Source organism: Lolium rigidum, chromosome 2, assembly GCF_022539505.1.
Source record: "Lolium rigidum isolate FL_2022 chromosome 2, APGP_CSIRO_Lrig_0.1, whole genome shotgun sequence".
Lineage (NCBI taxonomy): Eukaryota > Viridiplantae > Streptophyta > Magnoliopsida > Poales > Poaceae > Lolium > Lolium rigidum.
In genome coordinates, this window is record NC_061509.1 from 63837862 (window position 1) to 63852210 (window position 14349).

At 41.9% G+C, this 14349-nt stretch overlaps 1 protein-coding gene across 1 annotated transcript; it reads left to right on the top strand.

Annotated features, from left to right (window-relative positions):
- Window positions 1-7300: 7300 nt before the first annotated feature.
- Window positions 7301-12050, top strand: LOC124691851 (two-component response regulator ORR24-like). Its single transcript, XM_047225129.1, has 6 exons — window positions 7301-7460; window positions 8165-8317; window positions 9016-9396; window positions 9500-9576; window positions 9983-11038; window positions 11700-12050. Exons 1-6 carry the CDS (start codon window positions 7316-7318, stop codon window positions 11748-11750), a joined length of 1863 nt encoding a protein of 620 aa, XP_047081085.1. The 5' UTR covers window positions 7301-7315; the 3' UTR covers window positions 11751-12050.
- Window positions 12051-14349: the final 2299 nt, after the last annotated feature.

Genomic DNA, 14349 nt, shown 5'->3' on the forward strand with positions numbered 1-14349 from the left:
GTGGCCCCACATGTCAAAGTACACGCGGTGTTAAGTTGAGTGCGGAATCTTCTTCCCAGCCCCAGCCGGAATCCCTACCCACCCAGCCGCAACTGTCGCCGTTGCCATTGGCTAGCACCCATGTTGCTTCCTGCATGTGGGCCTACAGATCGACACCTGCAGTCCCGCATACAGTACCTAGTTAAGTGTACAAAGTAAAAAAAAAAACTGAAGTTGCTGCACGTCGTATACAAGACATGTTGTGTTTATTTTTTTCGTTTGTAGCTTTTCAAAATAATAATAACATCTCAATTCAGCTATGCCGGAAGTTTCTGCTTTGTTCGAGTGAATGGCGTGAAACTACCAGGACAAATTTACCTTTTGCTACCACTTCATGTAAGTACGCAGGATAAATATCTACTACCATTTTCCAGTAAGATTTCGGTGCCTAATATCGATTGAGGGCGAATTGGCCCAATTTCTGATAGTACTAACATCTCAATTCAGCTATGTACGAAGTTCCTGCTTTGTTCGAGTGAACACCATAAAACTGCCACTTTGAATATCAATTTTACTCTTTGCTACCACTTTACATTCGTGAGACAAAAATCTTCCATTTTTCAGTTTTTTCTTTTTTGCAAAAAACATGAAAATTGTTTGAGAGCGAGTTAATCCAATTTATGGTAGGTCGGACCCGGTCACTAGAGCCAAGTTGATGAGGTGAACAATGTCTCACTTGTTAGTTAAATTTAAAAAAAAAATCGAATCCAAAAAGAATATGGCAAACTAAAAAAATAAACAAGGCAGGTTGTGCAATTTCAATTTGTACTTTTGAAAATGACATCTTGATTCGAATCTGTCAAAGTAGTACAAACTGTAGGTCCTCTTGCACGTTGGACTGCTCATAGTCAGCGTTGTTTTGCAAAAGCATCATGGAAATACACCTAATATCTAGGACATTCAATTCTCGAAAATAAACAAGGTAGGCTGTGCAATTTCCATTTGTACTTTTTCAAAATAAAACATTATCTCTGGCTTTGCGATTTCAGGAACGTGATGATCAACCTGTGCACATTTACCACGCTACGCCACGCCCGTAAATGCGTGCGTGCATGCATGCGAGAGAGACGAGGCAAACTCCTTTTCTTGACCCGCTTGCTTGGTGAACTGAACACTGCGCCTCGCGTGTCTGGTCAGCATTTACTGGAACCCGGCTCTTTTACTCGCGCGCGGCAGAAAAGCTATCATCACTTTGGTGAGGCCGAGCTGAACACGCGCATGCAGTACGTACAAGTACAGGTACAGATGCAGCGGCAAAGTCGCAAATGCAGTTCGAGTTCTGACACGAGGAGAGTAGCCTCGACGTCCCATCACGTGCCCTACTCATGCACTGCTCGCGCTGCACTGTACCGGTTTAACTGCACGCGGCATGCAGTATGTACGTATTCATTCGAGTGATAGTGCCTGGAGTAGAAAAAAAGTTTACGTACCCAAGATCTTTTTTTTTGGGGGGGAAAAGTCTATTTTAAACTAGGAACCACACGTTTGTTGCATATCGTTTCTAACCTATAAATTACAGTACTCCCTCTATTTAAAAATAAACTTCGTAACTTTTTCTAGATACAGGTGAATCTATAAGTAAAACATGTCTATATATACCTTCGACAAAGTTGAGAAGTTTTTTTTTGGATGATGAAGTATTAAATTTCGGTCTAAATCAAACATGGATGTATTTGTTGTACCATGAAAAATATGATCTATTCTAAAAAAAGAAACAAATGATCTCGATCCGGATTGCATGCTAGCTACTCTCACTGACACTAAGGGCCCACATGCCATATTCATCTTCTTCCCGAACCTCAACCCCTTTTTGAGTCATCCTTGAATCTTTGCACTCCCCATCTCCTCCTCCCTCATACACCCGACCTCTCAACCTTGCGCAGCACCACGGCCGTCCTCAAGCATCACTGAAAGGGCAGGGTGGATCTTGCCTCCCTCTTCTGCTGCCCACACGGGGAAGAGCTCGATGTCGCCCCGGCCCCAGGCCCGCGCAACGCACACAATTGATGGAGAGCATGAAGATGAAGTGTACGAGTACGAGTAGGAAGACAAAATGTGGGCCATACAACGAGGATAAGGAGGTCGATCACCGTGTGGAGTGATTCATCAAGGAGTACTGTTGTTAGCTTCAAATTTGTTCTTCGTTTCTCCAACAATGTTGATTCTAACAATAGCGAACTTGTTCTTTCTTGTTGGGCGCTCAAGCTAAGATAGAGAGATCGGGGAAGGAAATAGCATATAGACGAATAAAATGAGTAAGAATAGCAATTTAGATAATGTATTTATTTTTTGCTCCAAAAATTGGTCGAAGATTTAATTTACTCTGACTTAATAGTTCATGGCATAATTAAGCGAGCAAGCATTTAGAGGTTAGGGATTATATCGACGAACCTCTACAAGTTTAGAGTTTTAAATGTATCTTTTTCATTTATTTCTCATGCCAATCTTCTTCCAATGCTCGCCCGTGCCGTGCCGTGCCGTGCCTAATAAACGTACATACAACAGGGTACGGTTGTACTGCTACGGACTACGGTTGGGGTTGCGGCGTGTCCTGTGGCGAGATTCTTTGGTGCTTCTTCACGTGCGTGCGCCAAGATGCGAGTACCACGGAGTACTTTGAAACCAGAGTTATTACTAACCTGACTTGAATGTGGCCATGCTTTCTTTAGGCCTCTGATTACTATGCACCCCAATAAACTGGTCGTAAAAAGGACAGTTTAAGGTGATTCGGAGATCACCGCATTTAGTGTAGCTTCACAAAAAAATACTACTACCTCGGTTTCGGTTTAACAGGCACGCACACAGTTTAAGATAAACTTTGACCATTGATTTGGTCAATAAAATATAACTTTTATATCAACAAAATCTATATCATTAGATTCGTATGCAAAAAAGCTTTCCAATGATATAATTTTTGTGATATATATTTTATATTTTATTAACTAAAATAATGGTCAAACAAATTTCTTAAACTACGTGCGCGCCTGTTAATCTGAGACGGAGGGAGTACTAAATATTATTTTCTCATGCATGATGTTGCTTGCTATCTTGATATTTGGAAGACACATAAGGTTTGTAGCCTATTATTTTCAATCCTAAATATTACTACATTTACCAATAAAAGGATTCTGCAAGTTTGTCTAAATTTATGTATCTAGACATACTATTTAATGTGTAGATACATCTAAATTTAGACAAATCTCGGACATCTTTTATGAATGGAGGGAGTAACATTTTCTGTGCGATAAGCTTAATTAATTTTGTTCTCTAGTTTCTTAGTCCCTGTCGGGTTCTTATCACTTATGCATGGTTTACCAGATTATTATATCAGATCGGATTTTTTCCATTACAACATCCTATATCATATCTTCTCGATGGGTTTAGAGCGGATCTGATTATGAATGGATGTGGATTTAAATACATATATACGACGTCGCAGATTCAAAACGGAAACAGGGCGAACTCGGGGAGGATACACAACTAATCGGATATGCACACGTATAAGTAGGTCTTCAAACCAAACAACTGAATAACTGATAAAACAACATTAGCTAAACACTCATGAAATAAAATATTGTAACACGAAAAGGATAAACTTAACATAACAACCACATAAAAAACTCGGTTCATATAGATGCAATAGCGCTAACAAAAGTGGTATGATAACACCGACCCGTGCTTCAATAGCTAGTTTGGACTCCATATTCATAGATTGATGATGCAAGTGATATATTATTTAATGGACGAACTCAACAACACAGTAACTACTAAATATGTTCTATAAGTATTATTTTTTCAGAGGAAAAAATGGATTATTCGGATAAAATCTACCGGATAATCCTAAATAATTTTCGGATACGAATATCAGGGTGCTATTTGACATATCTTATCCGGTATCAAGTTCGGAATCAGATATCTTTATCAGTCGAAATCCTTCAAACCGGATATGGATTCTCTAAAATGGATCCATTAACAAATTAGACGCAGAAATTATTCTATCCGTTTTCAACCGCACGAAATTATTCTACTACATTTTTAGCTTTGCTCCCATCCACCAAGTAATTATACAAGGTTTGTGTGGGGAAGTGACAATAATGAATCACTTTGGACATGTACTCAGTATATGATAGTTTCTCCAAGGGGTATGGATATACATGTGTGTACGACCATGCTTTTCATGATGGAGACAAGGCTACACAGTAGAAGGAGCGAGTCCATGAATTATGCAAAGAGAGACGCACACCATGATTCGTTTTGTTGCTGTTGGAGTGCGCCATATCTCTCTCGCCACCATATTTATGTTGGTGCTGGAAGGAGAGGGCACATAGAGGAGACCTATGATGCCACTTGGAATATGAGAGGGACCCAGCTATGCCCATGTGCACGATGATACATCAGGACAAATATATGGGCTAGTGTTAGATGTGACCTTCGCCCTCTAGGATTAGGATGGTGTTTGGAGTTTGGTCTCTACATAGGATTCAGCCGAAAGCCAGCAGATCAGAATGTGGTCCATACGTGTGTGGTGGAAAAAACACAAAGGGAAAACAGGGAAAAAAGCTCAAATTTGTGATGTGAGAGGGGCTGTCTTAGTTGGCACATCAAGTACACTTGCATTTGATATTTTGCTCCTTGCATATAGTGCTGGATATGTTGGGTTAGTGGGGGTCCTTAAAATATACCTTGGATTATTATAGCTAGGGTGCTGAAGGTGAAGTCTGCTTCCATCTATTTTGATTTGTTTGAATCAGTTGGTGGAATATATATTTGAAAAAATCTTCATTGATAATTTATCATATATAGTATTAAAAATAAAAGTATATACATATGAAAAGGAGTACTGATCATACGACGACTATTAATTGGACTATTGGTTATTTTATCACACGGCTAAAATGAAAAAAATCAATTACTTATGACTATTTTTTTTTGGAGAATACACCATGTAGAGCACATTGATTCTTCCCTGTATTACGTAGTCACTATGTCATTTTGATGTCACAACTTTTTCTCACGTACGATTAGCACGTTGTTGAATCCTGGTCTAGCTGGCTGACTGCTCTGACAAGGACCTCCAGATTTTTTTGTATGAGCTAGACTATTATTTAGCTTTTGGGTTTACTTTAGATGGAACTTATAATCGAAAAAAGAAACAACAGCACTCTGTGTCCACGAGATTCCGCGGGGGCAAGTTGACGTGTACCGATGCATTAGAGTATTGCCACAGAATAATCATACGTATACAGCGGGAGGAAAAGTATATTATCGCAAGTACAAGCACAGGGTGTGAACCAATAATTTAGTACGGTGTTCCAGTAGTTGAAGAGCAATATTAAAAACAGCAGCCATTTTCGTGTGCAAACTTAATTAAGATCATTGGGTGGTGGGTGTCAAATTGGAGAGCAACTTGGGTTCACAATATATTTTTAGCTTGGTGAGAATTTGGGTTGGATCTACGTCCTTTTTTTCCGGGAGGGGTTAGATCTACATCGGTTTGAGACAAGGATGACCACATGAACCAGTTTTTTTTACAAAAATATGCTCACGGTGACTTTTGCGGATTTGGATCTATGTATTAACAGAATATGTCAAAACACTTAATAAGTAATCTTTGGCACTTCGTTCGATGACGAGAGTTCCTTTCTCGACATTTTATGGTGGTGTTGGAAGATTAATTTTCTATAATCATGTTTTTTCAGATCAATTTTGGGTTTTTTTCTCATGGTTGTCATGAGGAAGATATCCTCGCAGTATTTGTCCTGGCTGTTACATCTTCAACAATGATGATTCACACTCTTGGCTCTCTAGCACCGATCATCTAGATTGCTCGGTTGCATTTCCATGTTTGTGCTCCAGCCGATGTTGGTGAATCGTTGTAATGGCACCCCAGCTCAAAATCCAAATTATGGGAGAACCCTCGTTGGTATTTATAGGTTAATGGTGTTTGAGGTGTATGTCATTGTTGTGTGGTTGCCTTCATAAAAATATGAGATTGTGTCTTTAATGAAGAAAAGAATTTGATGACCTAATTTATTTGCACATTTATTTTGTAGTCGTCGGAGACAGCTCGTGTATCTCTACCATGCACTATTCACTATGCATATATAACATGGTATTGATTGTAGAAAACACAGCTACAAAAAGAAAATGTAAAGCATCATTCATTATGGAACTTAAGCCATGCTTCAAATTTCAGGAATTTGAAAAGAACATACATAGAAGGAAATAATTGGCTGGTTGAATATTAGTATATAAAAGAATTCCTTGATTGGAACACCATAAATACTTTAGTTTCAAGGGATGGATGGATGGAGAGAGAGAGGGTATAGATGGGGGACACTGCCGTGCTGTTTATTAGTTAAAATAAAATAACCCAAAATAAATACACTAAACAAAACAAGACTATACAGATGGATGCATTGGGTAGCTGTCGTGCATCACTAATCTTATCATGCGCATAGTTTAACCAGCTCCAAGAAAGCAGCAAAGCTCGTCACCCCTGGCCAGCTCGGCTCACATCGGCATCAAACCATAGACGAAGAAATAAAAAAATCCAGAAAAGATCATTTACACCGATGAACGCCAAAACTATTGCTATCCCTGCCCCCAAGCAGTGGTTGCATAATTGCGGCACCATACATTTTGTTGTCGCCATGCCCATGCCCCAACAAACGATAGATAAATAAAATGGAAATCCAAAACGGATTACTGATATCTAGGTGGGAAATTCTAGTTTGATTGGGCAGTGCGATTGGTAAATTTGGTAAGCTCGTAATAAACGGGTGGACGCGAAACAGGAAACCCGAAAGGCGAGTGCAGATTAGCCTGGACAGGACTGCCCCAGAACGCATCGCACGAAACAGGAAGAGGGCGAGCGAGCGGAAAGGAGACGAGATGCGTCCCACAATAAACGAGTAAATGGGGATTGGCCGTGGAAAGGAAAACAAATAAAAAGGTTGCCATCTTTGCGCCGCATGCGAAATTCCATCCCATTCCATTTTCACCTCACCCCACCCGTCCGCCCTCTTATTATTGCGTCGTCGTCGTCGTCTCTCTCCCTCTCCTCTCCTCTGCTTTGGTGCGTGCGTGCGTGCTGCTCCCACCCTCTCTCTCTCTTCTCCGCTGCTTTGACCTTGCTGGCTTTATCCTCCGCCCGCGCGCCTTTCCCCACGCCCACGCTGCTTGGATTTCAGGATCTCGTCGCCGGAGTCGGGGTCGTCGGGGCATTAGGTGATCCGAGGTTCTTGCGTGTTGGATTTGCTGAGAAAGGAGGAAGATGACCGTGGAGAAGCGGGTGAGCGGGGCCGGCGGCGGCGGCGGCGGGGACCAGTTCCCGGTCGGCATGCGCGTGCTCGCCGTCGACGACGACCCAACCTGCCTCAAGGTGCTCGAGAACCTCCTACGACGCTGCCAGTATCACGGTACGCACGGCAACCCAACTGCTTGCTACCACCACCACCCTCTCCCTACTCCTGTGTATCTTAGCAAATCCTCTACTGTACAGACTCGTTTTACTTCTCTGCTCTTCTACTGCTAGTGTATTTTGCTCTTAGATTCACTCGATTGTTTCGCTCGATGAGTATTTTCGAGATTTCGTGGCCGAGTTTTGCATTTACGGCGCCAGTTTTGTGGGATTCACGCTCTCCCCCATTTTTCTCCTGCTCCCCGTCGGTCTCCTATTTTTTCCTTCCAGGTGCCGTGTAATGTCAATTTATGATTGGATTTACTGCCATTATTGCCGCCCTTAATTTTTTTTGTCATCATTACTGTGTTTCCCGATTTATCATCTCCCTTTATTTTCGCGCCTCCCTTTATCGGGACCAGCCCTGTTTTGGAATCTGCGTTCTCCATTCCAAATACCTATGGATGATTGATTCGACCCATGTTCCCTCAGCAGCTGTTCTTTTGGTCGTTCAATTTCACTAGTTTTGCATGGTGACAACTAGGAGTAGTAATTTTTCTAGGGGACAATTTTGGCTAGATTTTCCTTCACCCCCTGGATCTTCTGCTGTGGCCTCATGTTTCTTCTCTAGGATAAACATTCTGAAGATTGGACGTGTTTGTGCAACATATTGTTCTGGTGTCGGCTAACGTTTCTTGGATCGGATGTGCCGTGATGTTGCAGTGACAACTACTGGGCAGGCAGCCACGGCTCTCAAGATGCTCAGGGAGAACAAGGACCAGTTCGACCTGGTCATCAGCGATGTGCACATGCCGGACATGGATGGCTTCAAGCTCCTCGAGCTCGTTGGACTCGAGATGGACCTCCCAGTCATCAGTAAGGCCAACTTTCTCGCTTCTCTTTACCACCCTTGGTGTAACCACTGCTTATAAAAAAAATGCATGGGTGGGAAATGACTGCCCGATGATAGATTTACTGAATCTACTACTTGTTTCCATTTCATGTCATTTCGTGTCACAGAACTTTGGACATGCAACTTGCAAAGATCGCAGAAATCTCAACATGTGGTTCAGATCTATTTTAGGCTATTATATTTCTGCATTGCTATTGGCTTAGTGCATTGGTCAGGAAACCAATGAAAGTTTTCCAGCTCCAATATGTTTCAGATACTTCTCGCCCATGTGCTCCTCTTGTTTTTTATAACATATATCTACAAACAAAACCCCACTTGTATTGAGTTTAAAGAGTTTCACCCTTTATCATGTCTTACAATTCATTACGTGCTGTATCGTCCTATGGATCAACCGGTTTATTGAATTGAGAAAGCGAGTTCTCGTGCAAACTGACCACGTTGTTATTGCGCTACATGTGCAACAATTGGACATGAAAAATTAGAAAGGCCAATGTCTGCAAACTGTAATGAAGGGCAATTTATTTTGCGTATATTTCCTAGCTAATGTTTCATATGCGTTGGTGTCAGGTTATATGAGCAACGTGTGAATAATGTCAAGTCAGTCGCATCTTGAAATTTCATCATCCATTCTGAAACTGATCAATGCCTATCTGTTATGCAGTGTTGTCTGCAAATGGGGAGACACAGACAGTCATGAAGGGCATAACCCATGGAGCATGTGACTACCTGCTGAAGCCGGTGCGTCTTGAGCAGCTGAAGACGATATGGCAACATGTGATTAGGCGGAATACCAAGCCCCGTGGGAGTGACAATGATGATGCTGGTCAGAAGGCGCAGAATGGTGAAGGTGAGAATGGGGGTGCTAACCGCAACAAGAGGCAGTCGCGGAGGGATAGAGATGAGAATGGAGATGATGGTGATGATTCTGATGATAACAGCAATGAGAATGGGGACTCGTCGTCCCAGAAGAAGCCAAGGGTTGTGTGGTCTGTGGAGCTGCACCGCAAGTTTGTTGCTGCTGTCAATCAGCTTGGCATCGACAGTAAGAGATCATGCTTAATATCGTTGTTATTATAAGCGTGGGCTAGTCGTTTTTGGGGATCATTATGTCATCTGTAACAGCATATCTCTTTTCATGAACGCAGAGGCTGTTCCAAAGAAGATACTGGATCTCATGAACGTAGAGAACATCACCAGGGAGAATGTTGCTAGTCACCTGCAGGTACAGTTTCTGAATTCAAAATGTTACATGTTCTGATAAATGTTTGATTCTGAATTCTGATAAATGTTAAAAGAACATTTTCCTACCCACCATATGTTACATTTTCCTTTCCCCTTTCCTAGACATATGCTACATCTACTATATTTTCTTGAGATTATTTTGTCCCAATTAAAAAACCTATATTCTCTTGGGATTATTTTGTCCCAATTAAACAGCTTATGTGGCCAGGTTTGTTTCCTAATATTTGCAAAATTTGAAAGTTATTCAGTCAACATATCTGTTATGCTAATTTAATTGGCTTCCCCGTGGAACTATCCATTTGATGATTTGATAATGTCTTAGGCCTTTTTTTTGTGTGTTTGTAGCTATTTCTAATTCATTGATTCTTGTTCTTTCGTGATTCCAGAAGTATCGTCTGTACCTGAAAAGGATGAGTATGGACGCGAGCAGACAAGCTAACTTAGTTGCTGCACTTGGAGGAAGAAACCCTGCTTACAGCAATATGAATTCACTGGATGTCTTCAGGCACTATAACAATGCATATGGGAGATACAGGCCAGTCCCAACCAGCACCCATTCTCAGTCAAATAACTTCCTTGCAAGGATGAACACCCCTTCTGCATACGGAATGCATGGTTTGCTGTCTTCACAGCCACTCCAGCTTAGTCATGCCCAAAATACTATGGGTACTTCCCTGAACGATTTAGGGGTCAATAATGGTAATCTGATCAGGGCTCCACACATGTCAACAATGGTGACTGGTACTTCTGGTAATTCGTTTGCAAACATATCAAATGGTGTATCACTGGCTCCTGCAAATAGGTCAGTTCAGCCTCTTGAATCAAGCAACCGACAACACCTAGGTCGGATAAATTCATCTTCAACAGACTCATTTAGCTCATTCGCTGGCGAGTCTCCCCACTTTCCAGATCTTGGAAGAAGTAGTAACACCTGGCAATCTGCAGTTCCATCCAACATTCAGGAACTTGGTCAGAATGGCAGCATGTCCCAAGCAACCTTGCAAGTGAATGGCCACAGGATGGAACCTGTCTCAAGCTTTACAACGTCATCAAATCAGATTACGTCTCTGGGAAATGAGATGCAGAGCCAAGCAGCATCACTTGCTAGCAGTACACTTCCGATGGTATTCAATCAGGATGCAGCGCCATTCACCTTTACAAGCAGCACAAACTCAAGAGAAGCGCTGAATAGCAACCTTGCCTTTAGCAATTCAGGCATCAACAATTCATTGCCAAACCTCCGCATAGACAGTTCGGCTGTACCAAGGCAGGCTCTGGATGGTGGGAATGCAGGCGGCGGTGCCTCTCTGCAAGATGGCAGGATTGACCAGCATACCACCGGTAATCAGCTCAATTACACCAATGATCTGATGGGAACAAGTAGGCTGCAAAGGGGGCTCAGTGGCAGCTTGGATGACATTGTTGTTGACATGTTTAGGCCGGTATGATCCTCTCTTGCATATTTCTTAGCAAATACTACCTCTGATCACATTTAATCGATGCGGAGTTTCTTCTTCGCATGCATATATGTTAGTGCTGAGGTGTTATTTCATATTTCTATTACTTCTCATAAGTATTGCTTGCAGTGTCTTTAACCCTACACAGCAATCTTTACTAGCTTTGAAAAAAGTACTCCCTCCGTTCCATAATTGTTGTTGTGGTTTTAGAACCACGGCAAGGATTATGGAACAGAGGGATTAGTAATCTTGATAAACTATTTTCTCACTGGGTCACCTTTTTTATGGTGTTGCAATCTTCATTTCACTAAAACTCTACATGCATTTATTTTTTAATATGGAGTCAGTCCACAAGGATGTGTGGTCTTTATTCCTAAGATAAGATAAGATGTACTTTTACAGTGTGTACCAATTTTGGTTCCTGTAAGCTAGATTGCTATATTACATGAAAGAACAATTGCAATGTAGTGTACTGTTTCATAAGGTCTGATATGGGTTGCACCCGAGATACATTTTTACATTTAGCTTACACTTCAACTGCTTACTTAATCTTTATGTGATCTGCCGTGTTGGGAACTTGAAGCAATGGCTACCTTTTCTGATAACAGGGTATGAACATCTAACAGATCCATTTTTCTCGATGCAGGATAATGATAACGGTGGTCTTTTCATCGATGGGGACTGGCAGCTGGTCTAGCTGCTCCCTGTTCACCAAGTACATGCATGAGATTTTCCGGGCTTCGTGGTGTCTGCTGCTGATTTGTCCATCATGCAATTGCCTGCTCAAAGTTGTTCATAGTAGCAAGCCTTCACCACAAATGCCTTTTGCATTTGGCTTTTTCAGTTTAGCGTTCAGGTTCCTTGGTTAGTCGTCGTCCAGCATGCAGAGTTATGTCTCAGTAACAACTATGTGCTGTTTGGGTCCGTAACTGGTATAACTATGTTAATTCAGGTATAACCTGCTATCGTAAGATATAGTATGCTTGGTATGCAATTCCATGCTTCGTGATAATTTGCCGAAATGTTTTTGCTCCTTTGCTTTGTCGTTATATTTTCTTCCATTACAGCGTTTAGCTAGTTGTGTTGTGACCGCACCCTGCAGTGTGGAAATGCATTGTGCTGGCTATTTGCACGATGATTGCTGTTGGTGCGAAGAACAGGCCGATGGCTCCGAACTTAGTTGGCAGGCACAGGAGATTTGATTTGGTCCATATTTAGACACACACACACTTCTGCAGTGAAATCTCCGTTAGGTTTGTACTTACTGTTATTAGTCCGGCTTTCTTTGGACGTTCTCTGTACTCTAAAGAATTCATTTTGACTGATTCAGTTCCTTTAGTTTTAGCCACGGGCGTGCAGATTCAGAATCATGCTGCTCTGTTCCGTTGCATACCGATATCATGGACAGTTCCGTGGTGAACGAATGTATATCATGCGCATGTCCACTGGTTGAACTTTTTTTTTGGAGAGACACATTGGTTGATCTTCTTTGGTTTGGCTTTCATAGAATTTCGATGAAGTACGTTGGTCTACCTTTGTCGGTGACTCGCCTAAAGAGAAAAACCACTCCCAACCTTTAGAAGACAAAGTGGCGACCAAGTTCATCCCTTGGCTTGGAAAGCACATCACCATGGCCGCCCGATCAACACTTGTCAAAGCGGTGCTCAGTAGCTTCGTGATCTATTTTTATCACCGTGCTTGGGATACCGGTGAAGATGCTCATGAAGATTGATAGCATAAGGTGGGCTTTCCTTTGGACGGCTTGTGATAAGGTCACCGCTGGTAAATGCAAAGTTAATCGGTAACTTGTGTGCAAGCCAAAAGATAAAGGTGGCATTGGGGTCCTAAACCTCTCAAAATTTCCATCGGCCCTTCGCATGCAATGGTTTTTTTTTTTTTTTTTGAGAAAACACAACACTTTATTGATCAAAAGACATCATTACAAAGTATGTGCCAGATATAGTCTGGATGAGTGGAACGACGAAACAAAGCCTTGGGTGGGCCTTGAGACACCTTGTACCCCTCACGACTGTGACTATTTTGAGTATTGGCAATGGGAAGAAAGCTCACTTTTGGGATGCCGCTTGGCTTAATGGAATGCGGCCTAAGGATATTGCGATCTTTGACATCCCAAAAAAGAAAATTGCACGGTTTCGAAAGCCTTGGAAAATGACCATTGAGTGTCTCAAATCAACACCCGAGGTGGCCTATTTCTATAACATAATACTCAATTTTCCACCCTTTGTGATATACTCCAAAATGTGCAATTTGGTTTTGGACACCTCGGATAAAATTATTTGGAAGTTCACAAACAATTGGTCCTACTCGGCTAGCTCGGCCTAGAAGATGCAATTCTTGGGCCTCACCGCCTCTTTGATGCGTTCTTTGGTGTGGAAACCATAGTCCATATGCAACCTCCAAATGTAAAATCTCCACTTGGTTGGTTCACCAAAATAGACCGTGGGGGCGGATAGAGTTGAGAAAAGAAGATGGCAAAATTGTGGTCTTTGCAAGCTTTATAATCAAGTGCAAGAGTCGGCCAGACACCTTCTTTTTAAATATCGTTTCACCATACGGGTTTGGATCAACTTAAAGGTTTGGCTTGGTCTCCATGATGTTGAGCCTCAAGATTGGCATGCCTTTCACAACGTCAAGAGTTGGTGGATTGAGGTTATTCACAATAGAAGGGATGCTAGAAAAGTAATGGCCTCGCTTGCAATGCTCGTGATTTCGGAAATTTTGAAGGAGTGCAATGCTCGGGTGTTCCGGAATCAATTTATCACTTCCACCATGCTTATCTCCAAGATCAAGGACAAAGCAGCGACATGGTGCCTCGCGGAGGCCAAAGCGTTGAGTAATGCAATGTCGTGAGTGTAGTTTCTTTGTTGTTGGCCTTCGGCCATTTATGTGGTTCATATGACTTCTGAAAACCTTCTTATTAATCAATGGAAATGGCAAATCTTTTGACTTGTTTAAAAAAAAGAGATGTGTGTTTCCTCTTTTTCCCCGAGAAGTGAACTCTCTTGGTTATTCAGTTAGGACGAAAGTTAACGATCTTCAACAACCAGTCGAGTTCGACACAACTAGCACATGTGTTTCTAGAACCGATAATTTCAACTTGCAACAATAAGCACATGAGGTTTAACTCGCAGCCAAAGTACATAAATTCGAAAAAACAAGAGATTAGGAAATATCACTTAACTACACCTTTTGATACTACCGGCGGAGCTTCATTGAAGCAAAATTGGGCCCTGGCCCGCCCTGCTCTACCCAGACCAGCGAAGAGTGGGAGACAA

Coding starts and splice junctions, on each gene's coding strand:
- LOC124691851 (XM_047225129.1), top strand. CDS start 7,316: ATGACCGTGGAGAAGCGGGTGAGCGGGGCCGGCGGCGGCGGCGGCGGG. Junction 8,318..9,015: donor GATGGACCTCCCAGTCATCA/GTAAGGCCAACT, acceptor TCTGTTATGCAG/TGTTGTCTGCAAATGGGGAG. Junction 9,577..9,982: donor ATGTTGCTAGTCACCTGCAG/GTACAGTTTCTG, acceptor TCGTGATTCCAG/AAGTATCGTCTGTACCTGAA.